This window comes from Chiloscyllium plagiosum, unplaced genomic scaffold (assembly GCF_037043375.1).
Source record: "Chiloscyllium plagiosum isolate Xiang-an unplaced genomic scaffold, Cpla_swu_hap1 HiC_scaffold_13, whole genome shotgun sequence".
Classification (NCBI taxonomy): domain Eukaryota; kingdom Metazoa; phylum Chordata; class Chondrichthyes; order Orectolobiformes; family Hemiscylliidae; genus Chiloscyllium; species Chiloscyllium plagiosum.
In genome coordinates this window covers 68465131-68478830 of record NW_028270151.1, presented here as the reverse complement: position 1 = coordinate 68478830, position 13700 = coordinate 68465131, and the positions used below count along the sequence as shown (strand labels likewise).

General features: G+C 37.8%; 1 protein-coding gene across 7 annotated transcripts in view; it reads right to left on the bottom strand.

The window, feature by feature from the left end:
• Nucleotides 1-13700, bottom strand: part of LOC122555817 (uncharacterized) — a 74663-nt gene that overhangs the window by 12091 nt on the left and 48872 nt on the right. For 3 of the 7 annotated variants that reach the window (XM_087993706.1, XM_087993707.1, XM_087993710.1), the window contains 3 exons: nt 5555-5926; nt 2729-3115; nt 146-397 (listed from right to left, as the gene is read on the bottom strand). In XM_087993706.1, the coding sequence (XP_087849832.1) occupies nt 146-397; nt 2729-3115; nt 5555-5926 (1011 nt within the window). The remainder of the gene's footprint in view (nt 1-145; nt 398-2728; nt 3116-5554; nt 5927-13700) is intronic. The other 4 variants (XM_087993709.1, XM_087993708.1, XM_087993711.1 and 1 more) reach the window with 4 other exon arrangements.

Below are 13700 nucleotides of genomic sequence, written 5' to 3'. Positions count from 1 at the left end.
ATAATTTTGCCCTCTGCTCTGCTGCTGTCACACTTGACCCACTCCCATATTTTCACTCTGACAGACAACCAAATTGGTGTCTTTGTATTTTCTCAGTTGTAAGTATTTCAACTATTAGTGGCCTTCTCATTTATAATCCATGTACCTCCTTTTCCATCTGTATTGTGTAGGAGATTTTCATTTGCCATTAATCCACATCTCATCTTTTCCATTGCTCCCCCTGCCCCATTTTCCTCTTTCATTACTATGTCAATATCTTCTGATGAATCTTCTGTATTTTGGTCAGAAGGAGGATTGCTTTGTCCAAAGTCATGATTATTTCCTCCATTTCTAATCGGACTGAATTTTCTGATTCTCGTTTGTCCTTTACATTGCTCATCTTCATCTGCATTCTCTCCTTTGAAATATATTAGAAACATGACAAGGATAAAACAAATCTGATATTTAGCAGCTACAGTTTAAATGAAAACTTGGTATTATTTTAAAAGTAAAATGTTATAGATGTTGAGAAAACAGAATTAAACAAAAGATATTGAAGAAACTCAGCAGTTCTGGCTGCATCTGTGGACAGGGAAACTGAGCTGTCAGAATAGAACTATGACCTTAACTTTTAAATGTCTGCAGGCTTAACATATCTGTCTTTTAAATGCTATAATCGTATCAGCTTCCATCACTTCCTCTGCCATCTCATTCCATACATGCACCACCTTCTCCATGAAAACATTGCACCTTAGATCCCTTTTAAATCTTTTCCTTCTCTCACCGTGAACCTATGCTGTCTAGTTTCGGACTCCCCATCTAGGGGAAAATATCTTGTCTTTTTACCCTATCCATGCCCCTCATAATTGTATAAACTTCTGGAAGGTCACGCCTCAACATCTGATGTGCCAGGGAAATAGCCCCATCTATTTGGAGTACAAGAATTTCACATGATATCGATCCCTACTTCATTCGTTTCTACCGATAGCCATTATTCCAGATTAGGAAGAGCAAGTGGCTCTCTCGGCAGCTGAAAGCAGGTTTGTTTGTTGTCAGGAAAAGTGAAGAGATCTTCGAGGGCAAAAAACACTCACTTAGGCATACCTAATGCTGCAAGGTTTCTGCTTCTGATGTCATGTCATATCCTGTACCCAGTGACATTAATTATTTTCGATAAACAGCCCCATTGGCTATTGGCCTCTCTGAAGCACAACAATTACTTTACACCATTTGAGGTCAGGCAGCTGTCAAGTGGTGTGTAGATGAGGCCATGCAATTCTCATAAAGAGGTGATAAACCAGGGCCAACAACTGCAATAAACGTGTTGTCCATCCATGCAAAATACACTGTGGTTTCAATTTAAGCTCAATCAACGGGATAGTCAACTGATACAAACCAGTCTCATTATATAGAGTCCAATTATAAAGTGACTTGGTAGGAGCAGTTGTTCTGTGAATGGTGAAACAAATTCCAATAGAAGGGTTTGATTTGATTTTCTGAAATAACCTGGCAGATTCAAAAATATTAACCTCATCATGGGTGGAAAAAAACTCACAGAGGTAAAAGAAACTGAAATATTACAACAGTAACATGCTGGATTGATTCCTGACTGTATTGCGATGAGATCTCAGGCCCAGACAAAGAGGAAAATGACATGATTTAGAAGTTCAGTAATTGTATACAATTTTTAAAAACTTAACTAAAATGGGAAAAAGTAGAGAATGAAGTTGACATTTTTAACACATCTTGAATAGAAATGATTCAGGATCTTAATACATTGTGGAGAATACCTATGTAAACCAATGAATGGAAATCAATGAGTGGGATCATACAGGGCTGTGGTGTGAAATCTGGAAGAACTGTGGAAAATAACTGGGAATTCTTTCTCAACGCTAGGAGAAGCTACATTTTCCAAATCAGTTCCAAACTTCGAGATCAGAGTCTTGCTCAGAGGGAACAAGTTTTCTATTAATGGGGACTAATGCTTGTTATCGGCCTCATTAAATGTACGCCTCCCATCACTTATATGTAGCTCCCTACCATACCATACACCGCAAGGAAACTCGACATTAAGAATTCTCTACAATTAAGTCAGAAAACAAGAAAGCTCATCGATTGCACAACAGAATTCCCATCAATACTATATTTCAGGGCATGCTCCAATGCACTGGACACACTAACACTTCATCCACAATTACTACCATCTGACAGCGTTACAGGGATCGGATAGTGGAGTGGGTCTGGGTGGGATGCTCTTTCGAGGGTTGGAGTGGACTTGATGAGCTGGATGGCTGCTTCCACACTGTAGAGTTTCTATAGTTCTAAGACACTTGTCAGCTTCTCAGGACCCCATGATACTTTTCCAATCCACTTACTTCTGCAATTTAAACCTGTACTTCAGAGCACAATGGCCCCTATCATTGTAATACTACTGCAAGGTGACTTCGTACATGGACATGGAGAAAGCTGCAGCTTGAAGTCTGGACCAGGCCATATCTCAGCATTGCACACATACTTTCTTAGAGCTCACTTGCCTTCAGCTTACCTCCATGCTTGAAGCATCCCTACCTTTTTGCATCTACCAGGACCTACAGATGCCTGCCTACAAAGTGGTGCATCAAATTCCACTTATGTGCCATTCACCAACTTCAGTCTATTTTGTCCCAATTTCTGTTTAAGTTGAATGTCAATTTACTTTTTTGATGCATATTACTTTTTCAATGGACATTCGACATTCTCAGCTTCTTACCTTCCCCACGTAATCTTCTTTCATTTTCCTCCCTACCTACATTACACAAGTGTCTTTTTGTTTTCTCAGTTGGCGCCATTTCAATGGTGACACCATCTTCTAATTTGTTTACATCATCTTCTAATTTGTTTGTACCTTCTTTCCCATCTGTTTTATGTAACAAACTTCCATTTTCCATCAGTTCAGAACTCATTTCTTCCATTGTTTCCACTGCCCCATTTTCCTCATCCATTTCTGTGTCAATATTTTCTATTAGATCTTCTGTGTTTTGGTCAGAAGTTGGATTGCTTTGTCCAAGATCATGATTGGTTGCTCCATTTACAAATGAACTGGATTCTCTCATTCCCATTTGTTCATTCCATGGTATTCCTTGCTCTGCAATCACTCCTTTGAGAAATTTTGGGAAAATAACAGTTTCAAAAACACATAATCTGATTTATAATAAGTATAATTAACATCTATGCATGGTGTTATTTCAAAATTGTCAAAATTGAGTACTCTGTTCACTTTGAACAATGTCAGTTTGCAAATCACATAACACTAGTCATAACATCCAATACTAACTAGACAGATGGGCAATTAAATCTGAGCATGTTAAGTCCCCACTCCGAATTCAACTTTCTGTCTGCCTCTGACCTTCACTTGAAAATCTCTGCAAGCTTAAAGTATCGGCCGAAGGCAATTTAGAGCTCAAGAATTTTACTTGATATTGGTCCTATCGTATCAACTTATCATGACTACTTTCATGCAAGTCTTTAATAAAGAGCTAATGGCTCTGACAGCAGTTTGAATTAGCTTTGATTGTTGAAGATATTTTCCAAAGCAATGGAAATGCTTGCTTAGTCACAGCCTAAAGGACCAGTGAGTCCTCCCTCCAGAACCTCTCATATTCTTTTCTCTGGGTCATACCTGCTTTCTAATTAGCCTTCCTTATCTACTGGTGATGTGCAGGCTCTGTCTAACCTACAGGTCAGCACTCAGGTTTGTACCATTTGAGGGCAGGCAGCTGATTGGTAGATTGTAGTTAGACCATGTAATTAACATACATGTTAATTTAATTTGAGCTAATAATTACATTTACATTACTTGGAAAGTATTGTAATTTAAAGTGAACCTCTATAATGAGAATAATAGTAGGAAAACTGAGCAACAGCTAAATCTCCCTTTACAATTGTACATGCTAACATAAATTATGGAGTGTTTAACAAACCAAGATACTCCAGTCTGCAAATGTTTCCCTCACAAAAACTACCTGAAGCTGATTTGCTTCTGATAAATACTAAGTGTGATGCTGACAAGTTGACACAACCATTTACAGACATCTGTGTCTTGGTTCACTCCTTTCATGTCCAAGGTATCAATATGTGGTAATAAATGCCAAATGCCGTTTATTAACATACCCTTTAAAATTCCAATGATTTCTTCAACAGATTCACCCAATTTTGACCTCTATACAATCCCTCCAGTATGGATGCAGGTCATTCAGCCCATCAAGTCCACAAAAATCCATCCTACTCAGACCGACCCCATCCATGCATTTCACGTAGCTAAACCACCTAGCATGCACATCCCTGAACACTGCAGTCAATTTAGCATGGCGAATCCACCTAACTTGCTTATCTTTGGATTGTTGGAGGAAACACACACAGACAAAGGGATAGTGTGCAAATTCCACACAAACTGTCGCTCAAGGCTGTAATCAAACCCAGGTCCCTGGTTCTGTGGGACAGTATTGCTAACCACTGACCCATAATGCCACCCCTGTTTTTCACCTTCCTACTGTTTTATTGAATGGAATGCCAATTTGCCTTTCTGCTGCCTACTAGTTTATCTATCATTTTCTTTTCTGTTCAATTCAGGCTTCCCCAATACTTTTCTTCGTACCACTGGTGTCTTTTTGTTTTCTTAGTCGTAAGGATTTCAATTCCGTAGTATTTGCCTCATTTACAACTTACATACTTTCGTTCCAATCTGTTTCCTCTATCTGTTTTTCCCTTTTTTTCGGTTCCAATGTCATTTCAAAATCTTTTATTGTCTCATGTTCCTTTTTTATTACTGCATTACTGCTTTCTGGAGAATGTTCTATATTTTGGTCAGAAGGTGGAATGTGTTCCCTAATGTCATGACTATTCACTTCATTTCCAGTTCCACTGGATTTTCTCACTCTCTTTTGTTCATTCCATTTCCCAACTACATCTGCATTCCCACCTTTGTCACATTTCGGAAAAATGACAAAGTTAAAGAAATATGCATGATTTAATTGTTAACTGCTACAGTTGAAATCAAAGCATGGTATTAATTTAAAATCAAAATACTAGAGATGCTGGAAACTGGAGCACCTCGGCAGAAAACTTCACTCTGCTTTTCTCTCTGCACATGTTGACTGACTTGCTGAATCACCCCAACATTTGCTGTTTCAATTATGGTGTTGTTTTAAGTTGGGCACAAAATAGGTAATACTATTCATTGTGAACTATCTTAGCTGGCAACATGAAGGGCATCAAGTCTTGTACACAGCATTGACTGGGCAGTTGAGAGTCAAAATTGATGATGAGCAGGTTTATACACCTGAAGGCCCTCTCTACCCATTATCCTTTCATCTTTCAGCTCTGCAATTTTCACGCAAGTTTTCTCTGCTGTTGTATTTACCTCCTTAGTATTCTCTTGAGCTGCAAATGAACTCCTCCCATAATGTTTCAATTTTTTCCATCACAATTTCATGAAGTTTAGTCTATTCTGACACATTTTCTGTTTTAGTTGACAGTCAATTTACTTTTTTGATGCATATTACTTTTTCAATACATATTCACATTCTCAGTTTCTTACCTCCCCCACATAATCCTGTTTTATTTTCCTCTTTATCTATACACCACGAGTGTCTTTTTGTTTTCTCAGTTGGCGCCATTTCAATGGTGACATCATCTTCTAATTTGTTTACACACGTACCTTCTTTCCCATCTGTTTTATGTAACAAACTTCCATTTTCCATCAGTTCAGAACTGTTTTCTTCCAATGTTTCCACTGTCCCCTTTTCTTCATTCATTTTTGTGTCGATATTTTCTATTAGATCTTTTGTATTTTGGTCAGAAGTTGGATTGTTTTGTCCAAGATCATGATTGGTTGCTCCATTTACAAATGGACTGGATTCTCTCATTTCCATTTGTTCATTCCATGGTTTTCCTTGATCTGCAATCACTCCTTTGATACATTTTGGGAAAATAACAGTTTCAAAAACACATGATCTGATTTAAAATAAGTATAATTAACATCTATGCATGGTGTTATTATAAATTTGTCAAAATTGAGATCTCTGTTCACTTTCAACCATCTCAGTTTGCAAATCGCATAACACTAGTCACAACTTTCAATACTAACTAGACAGATGAGCAGTTAAATGTGAACATGTTAAGTACCCACTGAGAATCCACTATTTTCTGTCTGCCTCTGACCTTCATTTGAAAGTCTCTGCAGGCTTAAAATATCGGCATGAGTTAATTTAGCGCTTAAGAATTTTACTTGATATTGGTCTTATCATATCAACCTCTCATGACTGCTTTCATGCAAGTCTTTAATGAAGAGTTAATTGCTCTTACAGAAGTTTGCATCAGCTTTCATTGTTGTCAGGAAGAGTGAAGAGATTTTCCAAGGCAATGGAAATGATTGCTTAGTCAGAGCCTAAAGGAGCAGGGAGTCCTCCCTTCAGCACGTCTCGTATTCATTTCCCTGTGTCATAGCAATTTTCTAATTAGCCTTGCTCAGCTACTGGTGATGTGAAAGCTCTCTCTAACCTGAAGGTCAGCAGTCACTTTACACCGTTTGAGGCTGGATAGCTGACACTTGGATTGTACTGGGACTACTTTTGATTCTATAATTTTGACCTCTGTTCCGTTGCTGTCCCACTTGACCCACTCCCATACTCCCATTCTGACCTACGACTAAATAGGTGTCTTTGTGTTTCCTCAGTTGTAAGTATTTCAACTATCAGTGGCCTTCTCATTTATCACCCATGTATCTCCTTTTTCACCTGTATTGTGCAGATGAAAGCAGGTTTGTTTGTTGTCAGGAAAAGTGAAGAGATCTTCGAGGGCAAAAAATACTCACTTAGGAGCAGCCTAATGCTGCAAGGTTCCTGCTTCTGATGTCATGTCATATCCAGTACCCTGTGCCATTCATTCTTTTAGATAAAAAACCCCATTGGCCATTGGCCTCTCTGAAGCACAACAATTACTTTACACCATTTGAGGTCAGGCAGCTGTCAAGTGGTGTGTAGATGAGGCCATGCAATTCTCATAAAGAGGTGATAAACCAGGACCAACAATTGCAATAAACCTGTTGTCCATCCATGCAAAATGCGCTGTGGATTCAATTTAACCTCAATCAACGGGATATTCAACTGGCAACAAACCAGTCTCATTATATAGAGTCCAATTATAAAGTGACTTAGTAGGAGCAGTTGTTCTGTGAATGGTGAAACAAATTCCAATAGAAGGGTTTGATTTGATTTTATGAAATAACCTGGCAGATTCAAAAATATTAACCTCATCATGGGTGGTAAAACAACCCACAGAGGTAAAAGAAACTGAAATATTACAAAAGGAACATCCTGGATTGATTCCTGACTGTGTTGTGATGAGATCTCAGGCCCATAGCAGAAGAAAAGGACATGATTTGGAAATTGAGTTATTGGATACAATTTTTTAAAAGTTAATTATAATGGACGAAAGTAAAGAGAATGAAGTTGATATTTTTAACACAGCTTGAATAGAAATCCAACAAATTGATTCAGGATCTTAATACATTGTGGAGAATACCTATGTAAACCAAGATTTGGAGATGCCGGTGTTGGACTGGGGTGTACAAAGTTAAAAATCACACAACACCAGGTTATAGTCCAACAGGTTTAATTGGAAGCACACTAGCTTTTGGAGCGACGCTCCTTCATCAGGTGATTGTGGAGGGCTCGATCGTAACATAGAATTTATAGCAAAAATTTACAGTGTGATGTAACTGAAATTATACATTGAAAAATTGATTGTCTGTTAAGCCTTTCATCTGTTAGAATACAGTGATAGTTTCACTTCTTTCATGTGTAAATCACAAAACCCTTTTTTTTTAAAGTTGCATTCTCGGGTTAGCTGTTAACAATGGTGATAGCTAGACAATATGTTGAAGGTGTTAGCCCCCTGTGTTCTCTGTCTATGACCTGATGTTTAGATTGATTCTAATCTAAAAAGTGAGATAACAGAGTTTTACATAAATTCATGCAATTTTTGAGCTCAGAGTTCTACACGAATGTATGCAGTTTTTGAGCAAAGTGCAATGTAACTCTGCAAGTACAAATTCACCAATGAATGTAAACCAATGTAAACCAATGAATGGAAATCATACAGGACTGTGGTGCGAAATCTGGAAGAACTGTAGAAAATAACTGGGAACTCTTTCTCAACATTAGGAGAAGCTACATTTTCCAGATCAGTTCCAAACTTCAAGATCAGAGTCTTGCTCAGAGGAAACAAGTTTTCTATTAATGGGGACTAATGCTTTTTATCAGCCTCAATAAATGTATGCCTCCCATTATTTATATGTAGCTCCCTACCATACCATATACAGCAAAGAAACTAGAAACTAAGAATTCTCAACAATAAGTCAGAAAGCTCATCGATTGCTCAACGGAACTCCCATCAATACGATATTTCAGGGCATGCTCCAATGCACTGGACACACTAACACCTCATCCACAATTACTACCATCTGACAGCGTTACAGGGATCGGGTAGTGGGATGGGTCTGGGTGGGATGCTCTTTTGAGTGTCTGGGTGAACTTAATGGGCCGAAGGCTGCTTCCACACTGTAGAGTTTCTATGGTTCCATGACACTTGCCAGCTTCTCAGGACCCTATGTTACTTTTCCAAACCACTTACTTCTGTAATTTAAAACTGCATTTCAGGGCAGAATGGCCCCTATCATTCCTAAAAAGGTGCCTGCCCACAAAATGGTGCATCAAATTCCACTTAGCTGCCATATCTGTGACTTGTCCCAAATTGTGCAAGCTATTCCGGACTGACAGTGCTTTTCAGGATGTACAACAACTAGGTAAAGAAGTTAGACAATGCTGGGATATCCAGGCAGCAGCAAATTCTTCTGGTTACAGTGAGTGGAAAAATAGGGCTAACATTGGACATACTGAGAGTCTTTGGGCTGGCACAAGTAGTGAATGAGGTGGGTTTGAGACAATAATACGAGAAAACTCACTGAGCATCATGGAGATTAAACACGCCTGAAATTTATCATTATTGACACATTGCCAAAAATGCAAGTTGCAGCCCATTATACTTTTAAAATAATAAATGTTTCCTCAGATTTCCTTAAGCAGTACTTCTCGTGAAAAATACTGTGAAAATGGTAATTGAAAAGTTAGTTAATTGTTTTTATAAGATATGGATATCCTAATTGAAATGTTAGTTAAAATATATGGATAATCCTAGGTAAAAGTTCAAATAACTACACTTGTAATCTATTTTTTTTTTAATTTCAGATTGAAACTGAACAAAGCATGTAAATTTGCTAAAGAGCATTTGAAGGCAGCCTAGCCAGAAAAAATTAAAACAAATTAAAAAAGCCAAAGTTCAAAAGTTCTGTTGTGTGGTTATGAGTCTTGGGGAATCAATAAAAGCATGGGTCACTGGACTTTATCAAATCAATCATGTAGTGAGTGCTCCAGACAGGATAAAGAATCAGTGAGTGTGTTGTGCTAACATGTTATAAAGGTATCATAACAGATTAATAATCAGGAGGAGAATATACTTACAACAGTGGAAATAGCAAAAGAAAAGTATCAGTACAATTGGAGAATGAGTCAGAAATTGAAAATGTAGATGATGATCCTCCAGCAATCTGATTTGAAAATATGGAGGTGCTCAAAAGTTAGATAGCATGTTCTATACAGAAAATTACTGAGCTAACTTATATTATTGTAGGTTATTACAGAATTTCAGATCAATTTGTATGAATATGCCAGGTCAACTGTTAATATGGGGGAGTGTATTATCTATAAAACACCTTTACAGATTTAATTGAGAGATATTATCTCAAGTGAGTGAAGAGATTAAGTTCATGATGGAGAATATTGAACTGAGTCATAGAAGGCAGAGCTCACTTTTCACATTGCTTCTGAAACCAGATGGGCCATAATGATTTTGCAATAATCAATGCAGAATCATTATGGTCAAAACAATGGACTCAATTCTGTTCCAAGATTGGAAGACTGCATTGAATAATTTGGACACACCCAAATTGTCATGAAAACAAATTAACACAATAAAGTTATTGGCAAGTTCTATTGACTGATAGAGCCAAAGAAAGACTGGCTTTCATAATGTTTGATGGACTTTATCAATGTAAAGTTGAGCCATTTGGGACAACAAAAAATGTAGCAGCAACACTCCAATGATTTACCAATCAAGTTATTCAAAGATCATGTAATTTTGTTGACTTTGGCCAATCCTAGGAAGAGTATTTATGTCAATTGATTAAACTGCTTGATCAGCTATAAGAGACAAAAAAAAGCAGATGTTGGAATCCAAAAGACAGGCAGGAGGCTGGTAGAACACAGCAAGCCAGGCAGCATCAGGAGGTGGAAAAGGCAACGATTCAGGTGTAACCCTTCTTCAGGATTGGGGGTGGGTGTAAAGGGAGCTGTAGATGGGGTGGGGGTGGGGGGAGTACATGAGGTGAACACTGGTAGAGGGTACAACCCAGTTGGTCTATGGAAGGAAGGAATGAATCTGGTTGGTAGCTGGCAGGAAGGGTCGATCAGAGGAATGGAAGGGAGGGAGAGGACCTGGAAAGGGAGGCAGGGGATGGGGAAAAAGGTTACTGAAACGGGAGAACTCATTGAAACAATGTTGAGTCCTCTGGGCTGTAGGCTGCCCAGGCAAAGATGAGGTATTGTTTCTCCAATTTGCAGTCTGATTCGTGGCAATGAAGAAGGCCAAGGATGATCATGTCGGAAAGGGAGTGGGAAGGGGAATTAGAATGGGCGGAAACTGGGAGGTCAGGTCGACCTCTGTGGGCCTGGCTGAGATGCTTGGGGAAACATCCCCTGAGTTTACGCTTGGTCTCACCGATGTAGAGAAGACCACATCGGGAGCATCGCATCTTTTAGATCCTCAATTATAGAAGAAGTGGCTGGAGAGACAGTGGATCTATTGGTTATAATATTCCAAAATCCCTGGATATGGGAAGAGTTCCAGTGGATTGGAAAATGCTAATATAATAGTGAGGCAGAAATTAGGAAACTATAGATTGGTTAGATTAAAGTCTGTTGTTCGAAAATTGTTCAAATCTATTATTAAGGGAATTAATAGCAAGACATTTAGAAAGTCAATATGCAATCCATCAGAGTCAGCATGGTTTTATGAAGGGTATATCATGTTTAATAATTTGCTAGAGTTCTTCAAAGATGTGACATTGGACTTCCAGAAGACATTTGATAATGTGTCGCACAAAAACTTAATACACAGTGTAAGATCATATTTATTAGTTTGGAGAGAGTTATGGCTAACCAACAGAAAGCAGAGAGTTGGAAAAATTTGGGCCTTTTTCTGGTTGGCAAGTGGGTGCCACAAGGTTCACTCCTTGGGCCGTGACTAGATATAATCTATATTAATAACTTGGATGCAGGGATTGAAGATATTATAGCTAATTTTGCAGATGGCACTAAAACGGAGGAAAAGTAAGCTGCAATAAAGAAATAAGAAAATTACAAATTGATATGGATCAGTGAGGTGAATGGATTAAAATTTGGCAGATGGAGTTTAACATGAATAAATGTGAGGCCATTTTGGTCTGAAGAATAGAAAGGCAATTTATTATTATGGGAATGAAGAGAAACTTCAGAGTGCTTTAATGTAGAGGAATGTGAATGAACTCATGTATGCATCACAGAAAACTAGTTTGCAAGTATATCAGGTAATAAGGAAGGCAAATGGAAATTTGACTTCTATTGCTAAAGTATTAATGGAAAAAGTAGGGAAATGTTGCTGCAACTGTAGCAGGCACTTGTATGAATGCACATGGAGCATTATATTCAGTTTTGGTTCTCTTGCTTGAGGAGGGATGAGTTACATTTGAAATATTTCAGAGTAGGCTCACCAGATTAATTTCAGAGGTGAGGGGTTTATCTTACGAGGACAGATTGAATGCTTTCGGCCTATGTTTCCTAGGCTTTAGGAAAAATGAGAGGAAATACAATTAAGGTATACAAGATGTTAAAGGGAATCAAAAAAGTAGATGTGGAGAGGATGTTTCCTCTTGTGGAGCAACCTAAAATGAGAGATCATACTTTTAGGACAAGTGGTAGCAGATTTAAAACAGATATGAGGAGAAACTATTTCTTTCAAAAGATCGTGAATCTGAGGAATTCACTATCCCAGAGTACAGTAGATGCTGGAACATTGACTAAATTCAATGAGGAGATAGATTTTTAAATTCATAATAGTTGAAGGGTTTTGTAGCAGAAAAGTGGTGTTAAGGAATAGATGAAATCAGCCATGAACATTTCGACTCATGTAGCGGGCTCGTGGGCTTGAATTGCTTACTCATATTCCTAGTACTTATGTTCTTATGTTTAAAATATATGAGCTCTAAATTTAGGTCAATAGCTGCATTTTTGTCTGCTGCCCACTTGTATAAAATATATTGTGGGTTTAATTGATCCCCAGTGATTAGATCATAGGCTGTTGTGACATTACAATGGTATCGGAGGTCTGTTTCTCACAAGGCATAAATAGTACAATGTGGGCAGAATTATAGGAGAGAGATGAGAACTACCTGGAGAGCTAGGCAGGATCCTAAAGTCGAGTGAGGTTACAGTTGAAAATATGTGCAGAGAAGCATTTGGACGACTAACATTTGGCAGTTGAGCTTATGGAATAGTCTTTAAACAATGTAACAGTAAAATTACAGCTTGGTTCATCTCTGAATAACAAGAATTTTAGTATTTAGTCTTAATAGGTGATAAGGAGTTTGAGAAAGAAGCCCAAGCCTTAAGATAAGTCTTGACATTAGCTCTTCTTCGATCAGATTGTCTTGAATCCAAACTGATGGGAGTGGGCACAAAAACCACACAACAAAAGAATGAGCAGTATATCCAAGCAAGCACTAAATGTGCATTTATAATTGTACAACCTGTCATAATTCATTAATTCACAGACTGTTTAACCAAACCTGACATAGATATGTGCAAATATTGACCCCACACAAGGTACCTGGAACTATTCTGCTGCTGATAATTCAAAGTGAGATGTTGAACAACTGACGTGACCAATTAAAGATACTTCGATCTTTATTCATTCCTTTCATACCCAAGGTGACAATTAAAGCCAACATTCTTGAAGTAACTCAGAAAATGTCCTTTTGAGGTTTAAATCTTACTGGCCTAGAATCAATAAGTTTCCAAGCTGCTAAAGATATATTTCATTTAGCCTACTCTACACAAGCTGTGTTATCAAAACCTTTAAAATTAATACTTTGAGGAAAGAAATTTTAAATGCAAAGCATGTAAATGGAACTAGCTAACATTTTAGTTTGGAAATTTAGTTTTGTAAATATATTTAATGCATACAATTAAATATTAATAAATGGCAGCAAACTTGAGGCATATAAACTGTCCACTGCAGAATTAATTAAATGTGCTGGAACAATATGTAGTAGTAACCTAGAATGCAGAGTGTAGATTATGCTTGTGCATAAATCATCCCCACATTTAATCTACATTTTAAGCAACACAAGCCCAATATTACTGCATGCATTTGAATGAAACACATCTTTATGTTTGAAGAAGTTTCTTCTCATTTCAGTTGTAAATGCTCTTATCCATATTCTTAGACTGTTTTAGTGTCCCTGTGAACCTGTTAGCCCTAAAATCTATCTCCTTTTCGGAAACATTTAATATCTTGCTTTCAACCACTTT